General features: G+C 33.2%; 3 protein-coding genes across 5 annotated transcripts; all 3 read right to left on the bottom strand.

Moving 5' to 3' along the window:
* Window positions 1-5,043: 5,043 nt before the first annotated feature.
* LOC140861164 (B3 domain-containing protein Os01g0234100-like) lies at window positions 5,044-5,766 on the bottom strand. The gene has a single exon (XM_073264174.1). The coding sequence runs from the start codon at window positions 5,764-5,766 to the stop codon at window positions 5,044-5,046; it is 723 nt and encodes a 240-aa protein (XP_073120275.1).
* A 3,616-nt stretch (window positions 5,767-9,382) lies between these two features.
* LOC140866160 (B3 domain-containing protein Os01g0234100-like) lies at window positions 9,383-12,834 on the bottom strand. Of its 3 annotated transcripts, XM_073271065.1 has the most exons (7): window positions 12,705-12,834; window positions 12,550-12,627; window positions 11,395-11,429; window positions 10,954-11,098; window positions 10,663-10,869; window positions 10,468-10,549; window positions 9,383-10,371 (listed from the first exon to the last, which is right to left on the bottom strand). In XM_073271065.1, exons 1-7 carry the CDS (start codon window positions 12,741-12,743, stop codon window positions 9,629-9,631), a joined length of 1,329 nt encoding a protein of 442 aa, XP_073127166.1. In that variant the 5' UTR covers window positions 12,744-12,834; the 3' UTR covers window positions 9,383-9,628. The 3 variants fall into 3 exon arrangements, with proteins under 3 accessions (XP_073127166.1, XP_073127167.1, XP_073127168.1); XM_073271066.1 differs by lacking the exon at window positions 11,395-11,429; XM_073271067.1 differs by lacking the exons at window positions 10,954-11,098; window positions 11,395-11,429.
* Window positions 12,835-16,050: 3,216 nt separating this feature from the next.
* Window positions 16,051-16,626, bottom strand: LOC140861163 (B3 domain-containing protein Os01g0234100-like). The gene has a single exon (XM_073264173.1). The coding sequence runs from the start codon at window positions 16,624-16,626 to the stop codon at window positions 16,051-16,053; it is 576 nt and encodes a 191-aa protein (XP_073120274.1).
* Window positions 16,627-16,871: the final 245 nt, after the last annotated feature.

The raw sequence follows: 16,871 nt of genomic DNA, 5'->3' as shown, positions 1-16,871 counted from the left end.
TCTATTTTGTAAAAAGCTTGCCCGCTCGATCGGTTGAATCCTACCGATCGAGCGGTGCTGGATTTTTCAATCGGGCAGAAAGTTTTGGATTTCTTGCTCGCTCGATCGGTTGAGTTCTACCGATCGAGCGAGGCACTGTTTATTTTTCAAAAAAATTCTTTATTGATTTTAGTCTTGGTTCTTGTATGCTTAATTATTGTTTATATCCGAGATTAGATGTTTAGAACCGAGGTCTCACATGGACCGTCCATCCTCAAACATGCCCTACCATAAGGAATCCAAAAAGAAACCAACACAGGGGAGTGAGCGACAACGCTCAATACGAAAGCAATGATATATAGAATAATATGCAGCAAGCAAATGTCTTTAAAATACTGGTTAAAACAGTCTACTCAGGGCGCCATGAATATACAGTACCGTGCTAAGAGAGAGACTCCGCGGGGTACTCGTATATTCTCCTATCAACTATAACGTCAAAACCCACCATCTTAGCTGCTCTTAGTGATAGCAAAACCAGGGGCTGAGTCTCCCCAGACACGAATCCATAAGGAGTAACCCCTCACCGATGGAAACTGTCCATGAATCACATCATACCAGATGCAGTCAAACGTAAAAATATGCATGTGCTAAAGCCGTAAAACATGGTAAAACATATAGCACATACTCATGCAACATATAAGCATATATATCATGCCGGCTATCTCGGTCAGTACTTACGTACCTCTAACAATTGCAGGCAATTCCTAGAACCACTGGTATAAACTCCAAGCCTACTAGTCCAGTCTACTGCTACTACAATGCAATTACCCATGCATCAATAATTAAGCTCTAAAAGCCTTAACTAAGTTATTGCATACTCCTAAATATTTTTAGGAAGCCAAAGTTATATCTGCGTCCGTCGTCAGCCCTTTGCTGTTGATAGCCTCGAAACTAGGCCACAGCTCCGCTACGACGTCGGGATCGCTATACCACTTTCAGATTCCCCATGGGAAGTGTAGAAATTCCTAGATCTAAGTTAGAAGCCTAGAAAACAGAGAAAAGAATGAAAATGGTGCATTTGAAAATGACCCTCGGCACCCCTATAAATAGGACACTACCGGAACCTCCGATGCGCCATCAGAGCTTCCGATCTCCCTCATCCTCCACGTGTCAGTTCCTCACTGGCTGGCCATGGATAAGCAGAATCGGAACCTCTGTTCCAGATTGGAGCTTCTGTTGTCTCACATGTCATGGCTGACGTAATATTATCGGATTTTCCGTTGCACATCGGAGCTTCCGATCACCATCAAAGCTTCCGTTCCCTCCAACGGAGCTTCCGTTCTGATCATGACCCTAATTTCTTATTTTTCATTGATTAATCCCTTAATTATCTTTAATTAGTTACGGGTCACTACATTATGTTATGCCTGAAATTCTATGTGTTACATGCTCTTTTAAAGTTTTCAGGTTTGGAGTTATTTTGGACTGAAGGAACGAGACTAGTCCTCAAATTAGTTAAGAAAAGTTCAATGTTTAATTTAAAAGTTTAAAGTTATGCAGTGTTTTTTTTAAGTTGGGGCAGCATTTGAAGAGTAAATTTCAAAGAATTAATGTTTGAGACTAACGGGCCGATTTTTAATCCCATTAGTCACAAACTTAGGCGTCAAACTTTTTACTTCTTTTCTCATTTTTTATAGACGCCACCTACTCTCTATTCTCTCCCAAAAAAAAAAAGTCACGTTCAAAATTCTGCTCCAAGAGCTATGGCTTTAATTCTTCAGCTTTCTCGAGGATAGATCGTTCCAAAGTCCAATTATCAAAATTCAGGCAAGTTTTTAACGTTTTGAAATCGCCATTCAAGGATATAAATATTTTTTATATGAACCCTATGTGCATATATGTTGATTGATGCATGATTTATGAAGAACTCATGATTATGATATTTATACGTGAAGCGTGAGGGGTTCCTGATGTCTTTGACTAAAGTTTATTGAGGTTTATGGATGTATATGTGTAAAAATCAGGATTTTTGGTGTGAGTGTGTAATAGATTTGAAGTTTTGGATCAAACCGTTGACGTTGATCTTTTTTTTGAGGCAAATTCTTTTTAAGTTTTGAAGTTTTTGTGTCCATGGATGATTTCCTTCCAATTGTTAAATATTTTTGGGTGAAAGATTGTCGTTTAGGAGCCGAAGAGAGGGAGGAAATCGTGTTGGGCGACTGCGCGTCGCTGCCTGGATTTCCAGGCAACGAACCGTGCAATCGAGCGGAATCTTTCTCCCGCTAGAGCTTGGGCGTGTTCAAGGGAGCACGCTCGAGAGGCACTTTTCCGCCACTCAAGTGCATAGGGTGCTGCCCAAATATTTTATATTTCGCATGTTCAGTCCAAAATTTCAGTTTTTGACTTTTTAAGCTCTTTTAAGAGTTTTTAAGATGTTCTATCGGAAAAAGTTTCAAATTCGAATGTTCGGGACGGACGGAACGACTCACGTGAATCAAATAAGCTATGTAATGTTTCTACATGTTATTTTCCCTCATAAAAAGCTATGTATAGTATGAAGTTTCTATCTTTTAGCATACAGCTAGCACGAAAGTTTTAAGAGCATGATGTTATGAAGTTACGAGAAGTATGATGAATGATATGATGCAAGAAAAATATTTTGATGTTGTATGCGTTTTATGGTGGCAATACAGGATTGACACTTCGGGATGAGCTGCGGAGCGGCCTTTCCAAACTATGGCTCACGGGATGGAATTATATGGGGTTGACACTTCGGGATGAGCTTTGGAGTGACCTTTCCAAAGAATGAAAGTTTAAGGGCGAAAACCATATGCTTGTTGTACAACGAGAACCTATGATGTGCTCTTATGATAGTTGCCACAAATTTACATATCTCATCACCCCAAATGTTAAGTTTTTATGTTATGTTCATGATGTAGGACTATTTCTTTTAGTTGCAAGTTTTCACACGATTTTCAGTATGCATATTCTTGCTGAGTCTTTAGACTCACTATACTTGAATGATGCAGATAATGATGATGTCAATGGTTATATTGATGAATATGGGTCAAGGCATGAAGAGGAGCAAAGGGTCGAACCGGCGGGGGATGCATGAGTGCGACATGTTATGAACAGTTTACTTTTATTTTGAGGAAGGAAAAACAACTTTTACCATTTCTTTTGTGGTTGATTGACAACTATTCTCTGAATGTTTTTTTGAAATGTTGGAGCACAAATTGTTACTTTTAAGAAAATGATTTTATTCCACAAATTAATTTCCCTAAATATTTAAAGTATGTATATTTAGTAGCGTTTTTGAGTTTTGGGACGTTACAACTACACCATGATTTTAAATGGACAAATGTAAATAAAATAGTTTGTCGGCAAATAATTCTTTTAATTGAGATCATAACATTTTGCAAGCAAAATATAATATTTAGAGAAGCAACTTAAATTATGGGCACTTAAAGAATGAAAATAAAACACAATGTTTGAAACAATATTGATTTTCTTTTTACAAGCGAAAGAAGTTCCAAAAAAATATCACAATCACAATTATGACTTCTGAGTTCCTGTATTTGCAAAAAAAAAACTAATTGTCAAATGAAATTAACCACAAACAATTATACATTAGGGTAACTGCAAAGTGATCAATGAAAAAAACAATATTCATTAACATAATAACAAGTTATGCATATTTTTCACAATCACATTAGAAAAATCGACGAATCTTTTACTTGTGAAATAATTTTACAATAAATCCTCGAAATAAAATAATGAAGCAAAGCTTGTTGAACATTGAATATGTAATTATAAAGTAATAAGAGTAAAATGTCACAAATATATATTGAATGTATTGGAAAGAAAATAAAATTTCATACTAAAATCAAATGTAAATAACAAATCCAGGAAAAATATGAGACGACAGCCACTTCACGAAGAGAAGAACTGAGCAAAAGTAAAGAGACGCGCGGACATAGAATATATTTTGATAAAAAAAATGAAAATATCAATTCACTAAATTTCTTTAGAAATAAAATGAAATATTGCATCTAGTTTGAAATATTTGCTACTCATGCATGGGCCATTAAGAGAAAAGCAAAAATTCCTCCATGATAATGAACAGAAGCAAATTGTTAATAGCATCCCGTTGAGCATAAACCTTATCTCTGATTATCAAAGCGTGCGATTGAATGTCGATGCTTGTGTTAATGAGCCTGCTAATCGCTTTAGCGTGGGTGGGGATCTCCGAAATACAGGAGGATCGAAGACTTCTTATCGCATTTGGAAAACAAATAAATCGGCCAATATCTCTGGTCCACGTTGAGCTACTAGCTATTCGAGAAGGTGTCAAACTTCCACATCATCAAAATCAATTGAATGGACTCCAGATTAAAACAGATTCTCTGTTGACTGTGCAAGCAGTCACAGTCTCGACGGAAGATCTCGGATATACGGCCTCCATGTGCTATGGAAATAAATAAATTAATCCAGGGTCATGTGATTTCAAACTTGATCCATGTGTGTCGTTTGGCTAATTATGTAGCTCATTTTGTTGCTTATTTTGCTTCTTCTTCTCCTTTACCTTTTGTTTGGATTAAGGAAGATTTTTTTTTCTGACTAGTTAAGCTTGTGACCGAAAACTTTTCTCAATGAAATTACAAGTTTTATTGTAAAAAATAAAATAAAATATCATCTATAATAATAAAGTAAATAAATTCATTCATTTAATTTATTCTTATGAGTGTAAGTTGTGATTTATTGCCCCGAATCATTCTCTTGTATGAGGCTTGTGCAAAAAATATCATGTACTTGGAGAGAGACAGAGAGTGCGTGTGTGTTTTTTTAATAAAGTCTTTCAAAATTGAATAAAGTTTCTAAAACTAAATTAAAAGTGTAATAAGGAAAAAAGGATCTCAAGCTAAAACAAATTGATTCATGCAATAACTTTCTGATTCAAGAATACATGCCACAAGAGATGGGAGACAGAAGAGAATCGAAGGTGTATCGAAACCAACGGTCGAGTTTATCATCATACAAAATTTCTCTCATCATTGAAAGATTTTACCATGGAGCAGAAGCAATTTTACTAAACTCAAATCTCAGCCCTTCTTCTTCACCATCTATCTCGGATTCCAAACATTTTATCGACTCTTCAAGGACTGCTATACTTTTTTGCAATGCATCCATGGTCGAAACTTTCTCATTCAAAGCTCTCTTTTCCTCCTCAACTTGAGCAAATTTTGCACTGCTTGATTTGTTAACAGTTTGGTGATATTTGTGTAAAATCTTGGCTAGCATATCTATCCGAGTACGTAGAAATCCAACGTTCATGCCCAAGTCTTCAAAAGCTTTAAGAGTTTTGTCCCAACGTTCCAAATCTCCAAGAGAAGGAACATGACTCAAAGATTTGATAGCGGTGGCAATATCCGTGGTTTTACAGATCATTGCGGTTACTAGCTTACTGCCAAGACCCTCAATAAGTTGGCCATGAAGAAACATGCCTTGGCTGCGGCAGAGCACATAGTACTTCATTTTATCAAAAGCAGGTAATTCGGAGTCCACAATTAGATCACCATCCACGTGAATCTTAAAATCCTCTTGAAGTTTGGCAACAGATCCGTCAGAGACACGGATACCATCTCCATCCACATCCTCATCTCCATCTCCATAGTAATAGATGGCGATCGCCACGAGGAGACATATTGGTAACAAACTCATGAGCTTCTTGAGTCCAGTCCAATGGTAGAGCTGGCGATTGCAAAGGAAATGCAATGGTGTTAACATTTAACACACACCAATTCAAATTCAATTCAATTCAAATATATAAAGACAAGAATTTTAATTACCTTGAGATGACCAATATATATATATACAGAGTAGTTCAATGAAAATATTTTCTGCCAAAATTTAAGTAATGATCAATTTGGCGCGAGGCGAGAGAGGAATTAAATAAGCAGACCTCAGAATCCGAGGAGTTGGGTGGGGTATTCTTCCGATTTCCATTGCCAAAATAAATGATTCGGGAGCCCAAACATTGCACTTATAAATTGTCTCTCGCCAATAATTACACTCGATTGTTTTTTCAGATTAAAGAATATTATTAGAGAAACATACTTACATATAAATTTTCTATTTTATCTTGTACGTTTAACTTAATTCAAAAAATCATTATACGTTTTTTAAGATCCAGAGTGTGTTTGGATATACAAATATTTTACTCTAAAAAGTAATTTTTTAATCTGAGCTTTTAAAAGTGATTTTCTAAATAAATATTGTACTAATTTTGTGTTTGGATGAATATATGAAAAATACTTTTTTAATTTAAGTTATTTATATAAGTACTTGAAAAGCTATAAATTTGAGTTTTTAGAAAAACGCTTATTTTAATTTATTTAGAACTCGTTTGGTTGGAGAATATAGGAGGTCAAAAGAAAAAGAAAAACACACTTACCTTAAAAAAATGTAGTGTTTGGTTATAAAAATGATTTTAGAAGCTAGAATTTATGGGTTTTGGAATTTTGCTTCTACATTGAAAATAAAAACAAGCACTTTTCAACTTTATCCAAATGTCAAAATCATTTCAGCTTTTTTTTTAAAAAAAATAAAATAAAAACAAAAACAAAACAAAGCTCAAAGAAGTGATGGTTGCCACCGGACCGGAGCACCCTAAAATTGAATGTCGATGCTTGTGTTAACGAGTCTACTAATCGAGTGTGGGTGGGGTTCTCCGAAATACAAAAGGAAAAATTCTTATGGCCTTTGGGAAGCAAATAAATCAACCAATATATGTAGTCCATGGATCGGTGAGCTACTAGTTATTCGAGAAGGTGTCAAACTCCTATATGATCGAAATCAATTGAATGTCCAGATTGAAACAGATTTTCTTTTGACAGTGCAAACAATCACAACCTCAACGGAATATCTCGGATACAGGGGCACTTGTGCAATGGAACTAAATAAATTAATCCATGGTCCTGTGATATCAAACTCGATCCATGTGTGTCGTTCGGCTAATTATATAGCTCATTTTGTTGCTTCTTTTACTTTTTGTTTCCCTTCACCTTTCGTTTAGAATAACGATGAATTTTCTTTCTGCTAGTTAAGCTTGTAAAATGATTTTCTCAGTGAAATTACAAGTTTTACTGTGAAACAAAAATTAAATTATCATCTATAATAGTAAAGTAAAGAAATTCATTCATTTATTCTTTTGAGAGTACGTTTAACTTAATTTAAAAAATTATTATACGTTTTTTTAAAAATCCGGAGTGTGTTTGGATATACAAATATTTTACTTTAAAAAGTGATTTTTTAAGCTGAGCTTTTAAAAGTGATTTTCTAAGTAAAAATTGTACTAATTTTGTGTTTAAATGTATATATGAAAAATACTTTTCTAATTTAAGTTATTTATATAAGTACTTGAAAAGCTATAAATTTGAGTTTTTAGAAAAACACATATTTTATTTTATTTAAAACTCGTTTGGTTGGAGAATCAGGAGGTCAAAAGAAAAAGAACACACTTTCCTTAAAAAAATGTAGTGTTTGGTTATAAAAATGATTTTAGATGCTAGAATTTATAGGTTTTGGAATTTTGCTTCTACATTGAAAATAAAAAATAAAAACAAGCACTTTTCAACATTTATCCAAATGTCAAAATCATTTCAACTTTTTTTTTTTTTTGAAAAAAAAAACAAAAACAAAAACAAAACAAAGCTCAAAGAAGTGATGGTTGCCACGGGACCCGAGCACCCTCAAATTGAATGTCGATGCTTGAATGTGGTCCATGGATCGGTGAGCTATTAGTTATTCGAGAAGGTATCAAACTCTTATATGATCGAAATCAATTGAATGTCCAGATTGAAACAGATTTTCTCTTGACAGTGCAAACAATCACAACCTCAACCGAATATCTCGGATACAGGGGCACTTGTGCAATGGAACTAAATAAATTAATCCATGGTCCTGTGATATCAAACTCGATCCATGTGCGTCGTTCGGCTAATTATATAGCTCATTTTGTTGCTTCTTTTACTTTTTGTTTCCCTTCACCTTTCGTTTAGAATAACGATGAATTTTCTTTCTGCTAGTTAAGCTTGTAAAATGATTTTTCTCAGTGAAATTACAAGTTTTACTGTAAAACAAAAATTAAATTATCATCTATAATAGTAAAGTAAAGAAATTCATTCATTTATTCTTTTGAGAGTACGTTTAACTTAATTCAAAAAATTATTATACGTTTTTTAAAGATCCAGAGTGTGTTTGGATATACAAATATTTTACTTTAAAAAGTGATTTTTTAAGCTGAGCTTTTAAAAGTGATTTTCTAAGTAAAAATTGTACTAATTTTGTGTTTAAATGAATATATGAAAAATACTTTTCTAATTTAAGTTATTTATATAAGTACTTGAAAAGCTATAAATTTGAGTTTTTAGAAAAAACACTTATTTTATTTTATTTAAAACTCGTTTGGTTGGAGAATCAGGAGGTCAAAAGAAAAAGAACACACTTTCCTTAAAAAATGTAGTGTTTGGTTATAAAAATGATTTTAGAAGCAAGAATTTATAGGTTTTGGAATTTTGCTTCTACATTGAAAATAAAAAATAAAAACAAGCACTTTTCAACATTTATCTAGATGTCAAAATCATTTCAACTTTTTTTTTTGAAAAAAAAAAAAAAAAACAAAAACAAAACAAAGCTCAAAGAAGTGATGGTTGCCACGGGACCCGAGCACCCTCAAATTGAATGTCGATGCTTGAATGTGGTCCATGGATCGGTGAGCTACTAGTTATTCGAGAAGGTGTCAAACTCTTATATGATCGAAATCAATTGAATGTCCAGATTGAAACATATTTCCTCTTGACAGTGCAAACAATCACAACCTCAACCGAATATCTCGGATACAGGGGCACTTGTGCAATGGAACTAAATAAATTAATCCATGGTCCTGTGATATCAAACTCGATCCATGTGCGTCGTTCGGCTAATTATATAGCTCATTTTGTTGCTTCTTTTACTTTTTGTTTCCCTTCACCTTTCGTTTAAAATAACGATGAATTTTCTTTCTGCTAGTTAAGCTTGTAAAATGATTTTTCTCAGTGAAATTACAAGTTTTACTGTAAAACAAAAATTAAATTATCATCTATAATAGTAAAGTAAAGAAATTCATTCATTTATTATTTTGAGAGTAAGTTCTGATTTATTGCCCTGAATCATTCGCTTGTATGAGGCTTGTGCAAAAAAATATCATGTACTTGGGGAGAGAGACAGAGAGTGTGTTTGAATGTGTGTGTTTTTTAATCAAGTTTTTCAAAATTGAATAAAGTTGCTAAAAGTAATTTAAAAGTGTAACAAGGAAAAAAGATCTCAATCTATAATAATTTATTCAAGCAATAACTTTCTGATTCAAGAATACATGCCACAAGAGATGGGAGACAGGAGAATGTGTGCTCACATTTCTTTTCAGCTCAAAAAAGTAAAATTTACTTCTGCCTCTAAGGTGTCATGCTAGGATGTCAAAAGAAAGCCACCAAAACAAACTAGGAAATTCTAAGTTACAACTTACACGGTCACACCACCAACCACCATGGGAGGTTTATCGAAACCATCCGTCGAGTTTATCGTACAAAATTTCTCGCCTAACTGAAAGGTTTTACCAGGGAGCAGAAGCAATTTTACTAAACTCAAATCCCAGCCCTTCTTCTTCACCATCTATCTCGGCTTCCAGACTGTTAATCGATTCTTCAAGGGCCGTTATACTTTTTTGCAACGCATCCATTGTTGAAACTTTCTCATTCAAAGCTATCTTCTTCTCCTCAACTTGAGCAGATTTTGCACTGTTTGATTCGTGAATAGTTCGGTATTTGCGTGAAATCTTGACTAGCACATCTATTCGAGTACGTAGAAATCCCACGTTCATGCGCAAGTCTTCAAAAGCTTTAAGAGTGTTGTCCCAAGATTCCAAATTATGTAGAGAGGCAGCGAGAGTCGTGGATTGTATAGCATCCGCAATATTCGACGTTTCAGAAATCATTCCAGAGACAAGCTTGCTGCTAAGGGTCATACGACCATGAAGAAACATCTTTTGACTGCAGCACAGCTTGTAATACGTCCTTTTAGCATCCACTGGAAATTCTGAGTCCAGAATCAAGCCATCCACACAAATCTTGAAATCCTCAAATCTTTTCACGTCTTGAAATTTGAGTACAGATGCTGAAAACCGGATGCTTCCAAAGACATTAGAGCATATATTATCACGAGATGGGGAAGGCGTATGGTCAGATTTAAGTCTTTCTTTAATGTCCTCTTGGTCGCTATCGTCCCAAAAGAGATCCTGGTTTTCTTCCTTCACCCTCATACAATTTCTTGCACCTTCTGCTATTTGATCACCATTTTCTTTGACAATATTTTGGATGAGCATATCATGATGTGATTCTTTGACATTTAATTTTCCAATGATTTAGTAGAAAATATATAGATGAATCGGCATACCAGTCCTAGTGAAAACATCTTTTTTCGGATTTTGAACAGCCCCATCCACTTTCGTTGGCCTGCATGACCTCACAATGTATACCTTAACATTCAAAACAACAATAGCTTTATTTTTAACACATACTAACATCCACTATTTTAAATTTTAAAAAAATATATGAAGTTTAAAAAGGAAGGTTATGTAAAAAGGATGACCTTAAACTTGCAACGCCCGATCAGATGGAAAACTAAGGCATCTCCCTTGAGTAATTCGTTACCATTAGAAAAAGTTCTCCATCCAATACGGAATCTACAAGTCCTAAACCTATATCCAATACTGTATTCTTTTTCATTTTCATCCACAAATATGTGAGTGCCATCTTCAATCGGTAAATGTTTCTTGCAAAATTTCTTCGGTAAATCCTGTTGTCAAAATAACAATATCTCGACATAAGTATCGAGGCTTCCTATAAATCATATGTGAATCTGTGATAAACTTTGATATACCAAATATTGTTCTTTACCACCAGGGACCTGTAATGCAGTCACAAGCTTAACACAACTTGGGAATTGTTTCGATAGATTTACTTGAACATCATTAGCTCTTGTCATGGCACAGACACAGCTAGTCGAGTTAACTTTAGCACCATTACTATAAGAATAGACAGAGGTTGCCATAAGAAAACAAAACTGGTAATAAGAAAGACTACAAATCAAGGGAAACCGGAAGTTTGGTAAAGTGCAAAACTAAAACAAGAAAAATTTCGAGGGGGGATATTATATTTTTTTGTGGATGTCCAATAACCGAACATATGATATATGACTGTGAAGAAGTTTAAAGGGAAAGAAATGACTGCTCCTGACAGTGCTCCTCTGGATCCGCAACTGCTTAGTCTTGTCTTTTGAGAGAAAACAAATTTATATTTATTCATAGGATTCAGCACTTACCACATCACACGCATACTCTCGTTTCTAGCTTTTCCCTGCTTTAAAAAATATTCTATTAGTTGATCCTTGCCTTGGAAAAAAGAAGCGAGGGTTATGTTATGTAATCATCCAGCTACACCAACCACAGAGGATAACATTGTTTAGGCAATAAAACAAGAAAAAGAAATTGAAAATGGAAAAAAAGATGTAAAATAATGTACATGCATGCCATTTAAACATTATGAATATACAGCTCTCAGAAGATACTGCGTTGTTTATCACTTGTATCTCTAAACCAGACAGTGCCAGTTAAAGTACTAGAAGCGTGAGGAGGTGAGCAAGGAAAAATCATTGACAAAAGTATTCTAACGCTATCTATAACTTTTTCGAAAAATGTTTAGCGGAGAGCTCATCACCAAAGATATTCCATTCTTGCCATTGCATGAAATTGCATGAAGAAGACGCCCGGGGAATGTTAATTGCAAATCCCTATAACCATCAAGTCCTTGAATGCAAGTTAATTGCACCCAAAGCATTCCGTCAAAGGGCATGTTTTTCTGACATCACACATCCAAACCACTAGCTTTCTAGGCGCGCGAAGCTCCTTAATTCGTTAGCCAACACACAAACACTAGTTGAGTCAATGTTGGACCATGATTCGCCATCAGGCAGTTTCGAAAAAGGAACAATAACTGACACAACAAAGTTCCATGCCAAAATGGGTGAATTACTGTTAACACTATTTTTAAAGGAATGTTGTCGATTTTCGGCCAATCGCAGAACATAAAGGTTTCTTGAACCTTTTTTTCCAAATTTTCTTGACGAAATGTATATGGAAATAAAACAACAGTCTTGTTCATTAAGCCCCTTTCCCTTGAGAAAGGGGTGCCAAGGGAATGATAGAGTTCAAATTTTTTTTTTTTTTTTAAAAAAAAGAGTATGTATGGAGATGGAGTTCACTATCCTCTGAATAAAATATTTGATGCATGTATGTAATTAATGTGAAATACTGTCCTTTTCACCTCTAACACTGCATGGATTCATTCTCACTGGAAGTTCCAAATATTAGGCTATATATATAAACAATATCCAAAGAGAAACGAAACAACGATGAATGGAAGACAAAGGGTGCCATTTCAGTATCAAAATTAAAGTAAAATCAGAATCTTTTCTTACCTTGTTCTTGGTATCCTCATGATCTTCGTGACCTCTCTTTCTACTCCTCAATCGCCACCGCAAACTCTCACTTGACATCTACATATTAATCACTCAAAAGTCAAAAACCCATTAAATTAACTACATGACATCAATTTGGTTGCGAAGAAAGGGACCTCAGAATCGGAGGAGGAAGAATCCTCCGAAGAATCCATGATTCCTCAACTCTTTCAACAGATTTTTTTTAAAATTTCATTTTTTCGACCTCTTTTGGTAATAGGGAGATTTTGGGAAGTGGTGTCGATCGTGACGCGTCTCGTTCCCATTTCCTATCATTTAACAATTTTTTTTTAAATTTTTTTTTGAAAATTTACATCAAACACATCAAATTTCATATACACTCATTTGAGAGTGTTTCACGGATCCGATCTATAAAAATTTTAATTTTAACATGTCTCACTGATAAGTTAGTAAGATCATCTAACAAAAGTCGTGTTTATCAAATTTAATTAGTCTAAGCTTTCATTATTATAATAGAAATAGATTATAAATAGGGAATATACTCAAAATGGTCCTTTAAGTTTGCCCATTTTGTGTTTTGGTCCTGTAAGTATTTAATTTTGGATCTTGGTTCCATAAGTTAAGTTATAATTGGTTTTTAGTCTTTTTTTCATATAGTTTTGACGTGACATCAAAAAATGCTGACGTGACAGCTAAAAATGCTCACGTGAAATTGAGAAATGATGATATGTCGGTTGTGGCATTAACACTTAAATGTCATGTTTTTAAAACTGGACTGTACAGTGGTTCGACCCGGAACCGGTCACTGGTCTGATCCGAAACACTCTCAAAAACCATTTTAACGATTGAACCGGTAGAACCGGCCAAAAAACGAAAAACTGATTTTTTGATTTTTTTAAAAAAATTAGATTTTTTTTAAAAAAACTTAATTTAATATTTTATTATATATACATGGTTATTTAGAATTTTTTCTTTATTAAAAATATTATTTATTAATATTAGAGTTTTTTAATTAATTTATTTATTTTTTAAAAACTATAACTATAATTAATATTTTGAATATATTTATATAGTTTTTTAGTTTTCAAAAACTATGATAAATATATATTTTTACTATTTATATAAATTTTTAGCTTTTTATAATTTAAAATATATTATTAATTATATTATATTATATAAACGGTTTTCCGATCTGATCGTCCGGTTAAAACGGTATAACCAGTTGGACCGTTTTTTTAAGTTAGATTGGTTTGATTATCGGTCCGATTATAAAAACATTGTTTTAATGAAAAAGGACTAAAAACCAAAACATAACTAAACTTGCAGGACCAAAATCCAAAATTGAATACTTACAGGACTATTTTGGCTATTATCCCTTATACATAACTAGTATATGGATTTTTTTTCCTCCAATTTTACCAATTATAAATAACTAGTGTCGTGTTTGTATGAGTTGCGTGTTTAATAAATTGTAATATTTATGGAACATGCCAATTTTTATTATTTTCAAAGTAATGATTTTTCTTTTCATATTTATTAGGTGATAAACTATCTGAATCTAAAAATCTAATATATATATATATATATATATAATTGAATTTTAATATGTAGATAAATATAGTTTTGAAATTTTTTAAAAAAACTAAATAATAAAAATATAAGATCAATAAAATTATATAATTAGCTATAATTATACGAAATTAATTAGAAGTTAATTAATATAGAATATCAATTTTAATTAAATAGTAAGGATATCTAATTAAATTCTTGTTTAATTTATTTAAAAAAGTTTTAACAATGAATAGTAAAATATTGTGTACACATAATCTAAACTAGTCATTGAGCACACGCATTACGTGTGTAAATCATAATATAATGTATTGTATATTTAATGTTTTGTTTAATTTTAAATTACTTGGTTTATCCTTATTTTTTGTGTTGTGGATTTTTTTTCCAAAATTTATTAAAAATTTAGTTGTTGTAGAAATTTAGTTTCAAAAGAAATTGATGAGAAGCGAGAATAAGTGATAAGAGAAAAAGGTGGAAGAAGTGGGTAAGAGATGGAGTTGGAAATAGAGTGCAGGGACATAAAAGGAACAAATAAGGAAAAAATCACCGTGACACCAAAAAACAGTTTGTATAGGTCTTTCACACTTAATTAATACAATAATAAAGATAGTAAAAATGTACGTTTGATATAATATGCATTACTTGTGGTGGTGTGCTATGCTCACAAAGCATATTTCCTCCGCATAAAAAATCTAAAATTATATATATTCTTAAATATGATAAATTTTACATAGTTATTCCTATTAATTATTTAAAAAAATATTATTAAAATTTATCACTAAAATAATTAATTTTACTATAATCTTTAAAAATTTTCAACATAAATTAACGCCAAAATATTATATACTTGTATTAAAAAAAATTTGTAATGCTGCTGATGGATGGGTCGATGCTTGCTTCAGGATACTACCCTGAAGCCAGAATCAACGGCCCGGATCAATTTTGCAGGTCAAATCATTTGACCTGCAACGAAATCCGGGTCATTGATATCCCACTTGGGCACTACCCGGGTTGGGTAGCATCGACCAACTCGTTGCTGATACTCTCGCCAGTCGCTACATGCGAATTTTGTCATATTAAAGGGATAAGTTTTTTTTTTTTTTTTGGGGATGGTTAAGTTGAAGATAGACAATTTCTCGAAGAAAATTATAATAATATACGAAAAATGTCAATAATAACACGTAAAAACTTCAAGAGACATAGTTTGAAAAAATGTATATTAAAAGTACATAATACGTCACTTTAGTAATCAAAGAACAACGAGGAGATTTAAAAGGGTAAAAAATTATTTTACCCATTTAAAGGGCAAATGTGTTTTAAATATGAAAGTTTACTATACTGTGATAGTCATCTGAGTGTGTGTTAATCGTCTCAATCAATCATGCTTATAGTTAAATATTACAATAAAAATAATATTTTATTATGGATGATCTCTCACAAGTATTTTTTTTATATTATATAAATTGATTTTTTTTATTACAACGCCTTCATTGTGTAAAAAATATATTTAATTACATACAGCTAACTAAATATATGTTCATCTCCAACTTATAATTATTTTTTCATGCAAGTTCTATAATAAAATAATGTGATTTCTACACCAGATACATTTATAGAATATTCATGCATTTCCATCTCATTTACTTCAAATCCTACTTAAATATAAAATTGTGTTTTTTAATATAACAAGATATCAAAGCCTAAGGCAGAAGAAAATGAAAAGGTGAACTTCAAAACTCAAGACAATATTACTTCCGGTGCTACCTGCAAGCTGTTTTTACTGATTCTCAAGGGAAATAAAAATTAAAAACAGGACATGCATAAACCAAAAACTTGCAATGCAACACATGTGTTTCTCAGAATGATAATCAGAAATTCCAGCAACTATTGGAAGTTGAAGCCAACATATATAGGCGCATTATTAATTTGAAGCTATGACAAAGGAGCAAGGGCGATGGAACAGTAGTCTGAGTCAATATCTTCCATTTCCTTTTTGAAACCATCAATCTCAGCCTCCGCCGTTTTTATCGACGCTTTAAGGTCCGCTATGCGTTCTGCCAACGTCCAAACTTCCGTCTTTAAAGCTGCTTTCTTCTCTTCAACCAGTGCATATTTTGCAATACATGATTCACTAACATTATTGTATTTGCGCGAAATCTCGACTAGCTTATCTATCCGTGCACGTAGAAATCCAAGGCTCATGCCCAAGTCCTCGAAACATTTAAAAGTTTTGTCCCAACGTTCCAAATCTTGGATAGAATATATTGGATTCACAGATTTTATATCATCAGCAATAGTTGTGGTTTTAGAAATCATGGCCGCGACTAGCTTACCGCTAAGGCCATCGATAAGATTGCCATGAAGAAACATTTTTTGACCGCGGCAGAGCTCATAGTACTTGGTTTTGTCACGTGCAGGTAATTCGGAGTCCAGGATTTGGTGGTTGTCCAGGTAAATCTTGAAATTGGAAAATGTTTTCACGTCTTGAAATGTGACAACACCCACCATCTCCGTCACTAGCTAGCTAGCTATAAGATTAGATGGAGATTGCCGTAAGGAAACAAATATAAATTGGATTTGCATGCGCCAACACAAACTTTCACCTGCTAATTAAGCAAAAAAGAAAAGAAAAACAGAACAGATTCTGTGAGTTGAATTAATTTTACCTTGCATGTTGCGCTTTGCTGAGATGACCATTTATTTAACATAAAGTGTTTCATATATATCAATTAATTTAAAGAAGGAGACCTCAG

Source organism: Henckelia pumila, chromosome 4, assembly GCF_033568475.1.
Source record: "Henckelia pumila isolate YLH828 chromosome 4, ASM3356847v2, whole genome shotgun sequence".
Lineage (NCBI taxonomy): Eukaryota > Viridiplantae > Streptophyta > Magnoliopsida > Lamiales > Gesneriaceae > Henckelia > Henckelia pumila.
Note: the sequence above shows the minus strand (reverse complement) of the source record. Positions and strands in the feature narration are given on the sequence as shown.

Coding starts and splice junctions, on each gene's coding strand:
- LOC140861164 (XM_073264174.1), bottom strand. CDS start 5,766: ATGTTAACACCATTGCATTTCCTTTGCAATCGCCAGCTCTACCATTGG.
- LOC140866160 (XM_073271065.1), bottom strand. CDS start 12,743: ATGGATTCTTCGGAGGATTCTTCCTCCTCCGATTCTGAG. Junction 11,430..12,549: donor ATGAGGATACCAAGAACAAG/GTAAGAAAAGAT, acceptor TTTTTAAAGCAG/GGAAAAGCTAGAAACGAGAG. Junction 10,870..10,953: donor GTGGTAAAGAACAATATTTG/GTATATCAAAGT, acceptor TTTTGACAACAG/GATTTACCGAAGAAATTTTG.
- LOC140861163 (XM_073264173.1), bottom strand. CDS start 16,626: ATGGTGGGTGTTGTCACATTTCAAGACGTGAAAACATTTTCCAATTTC.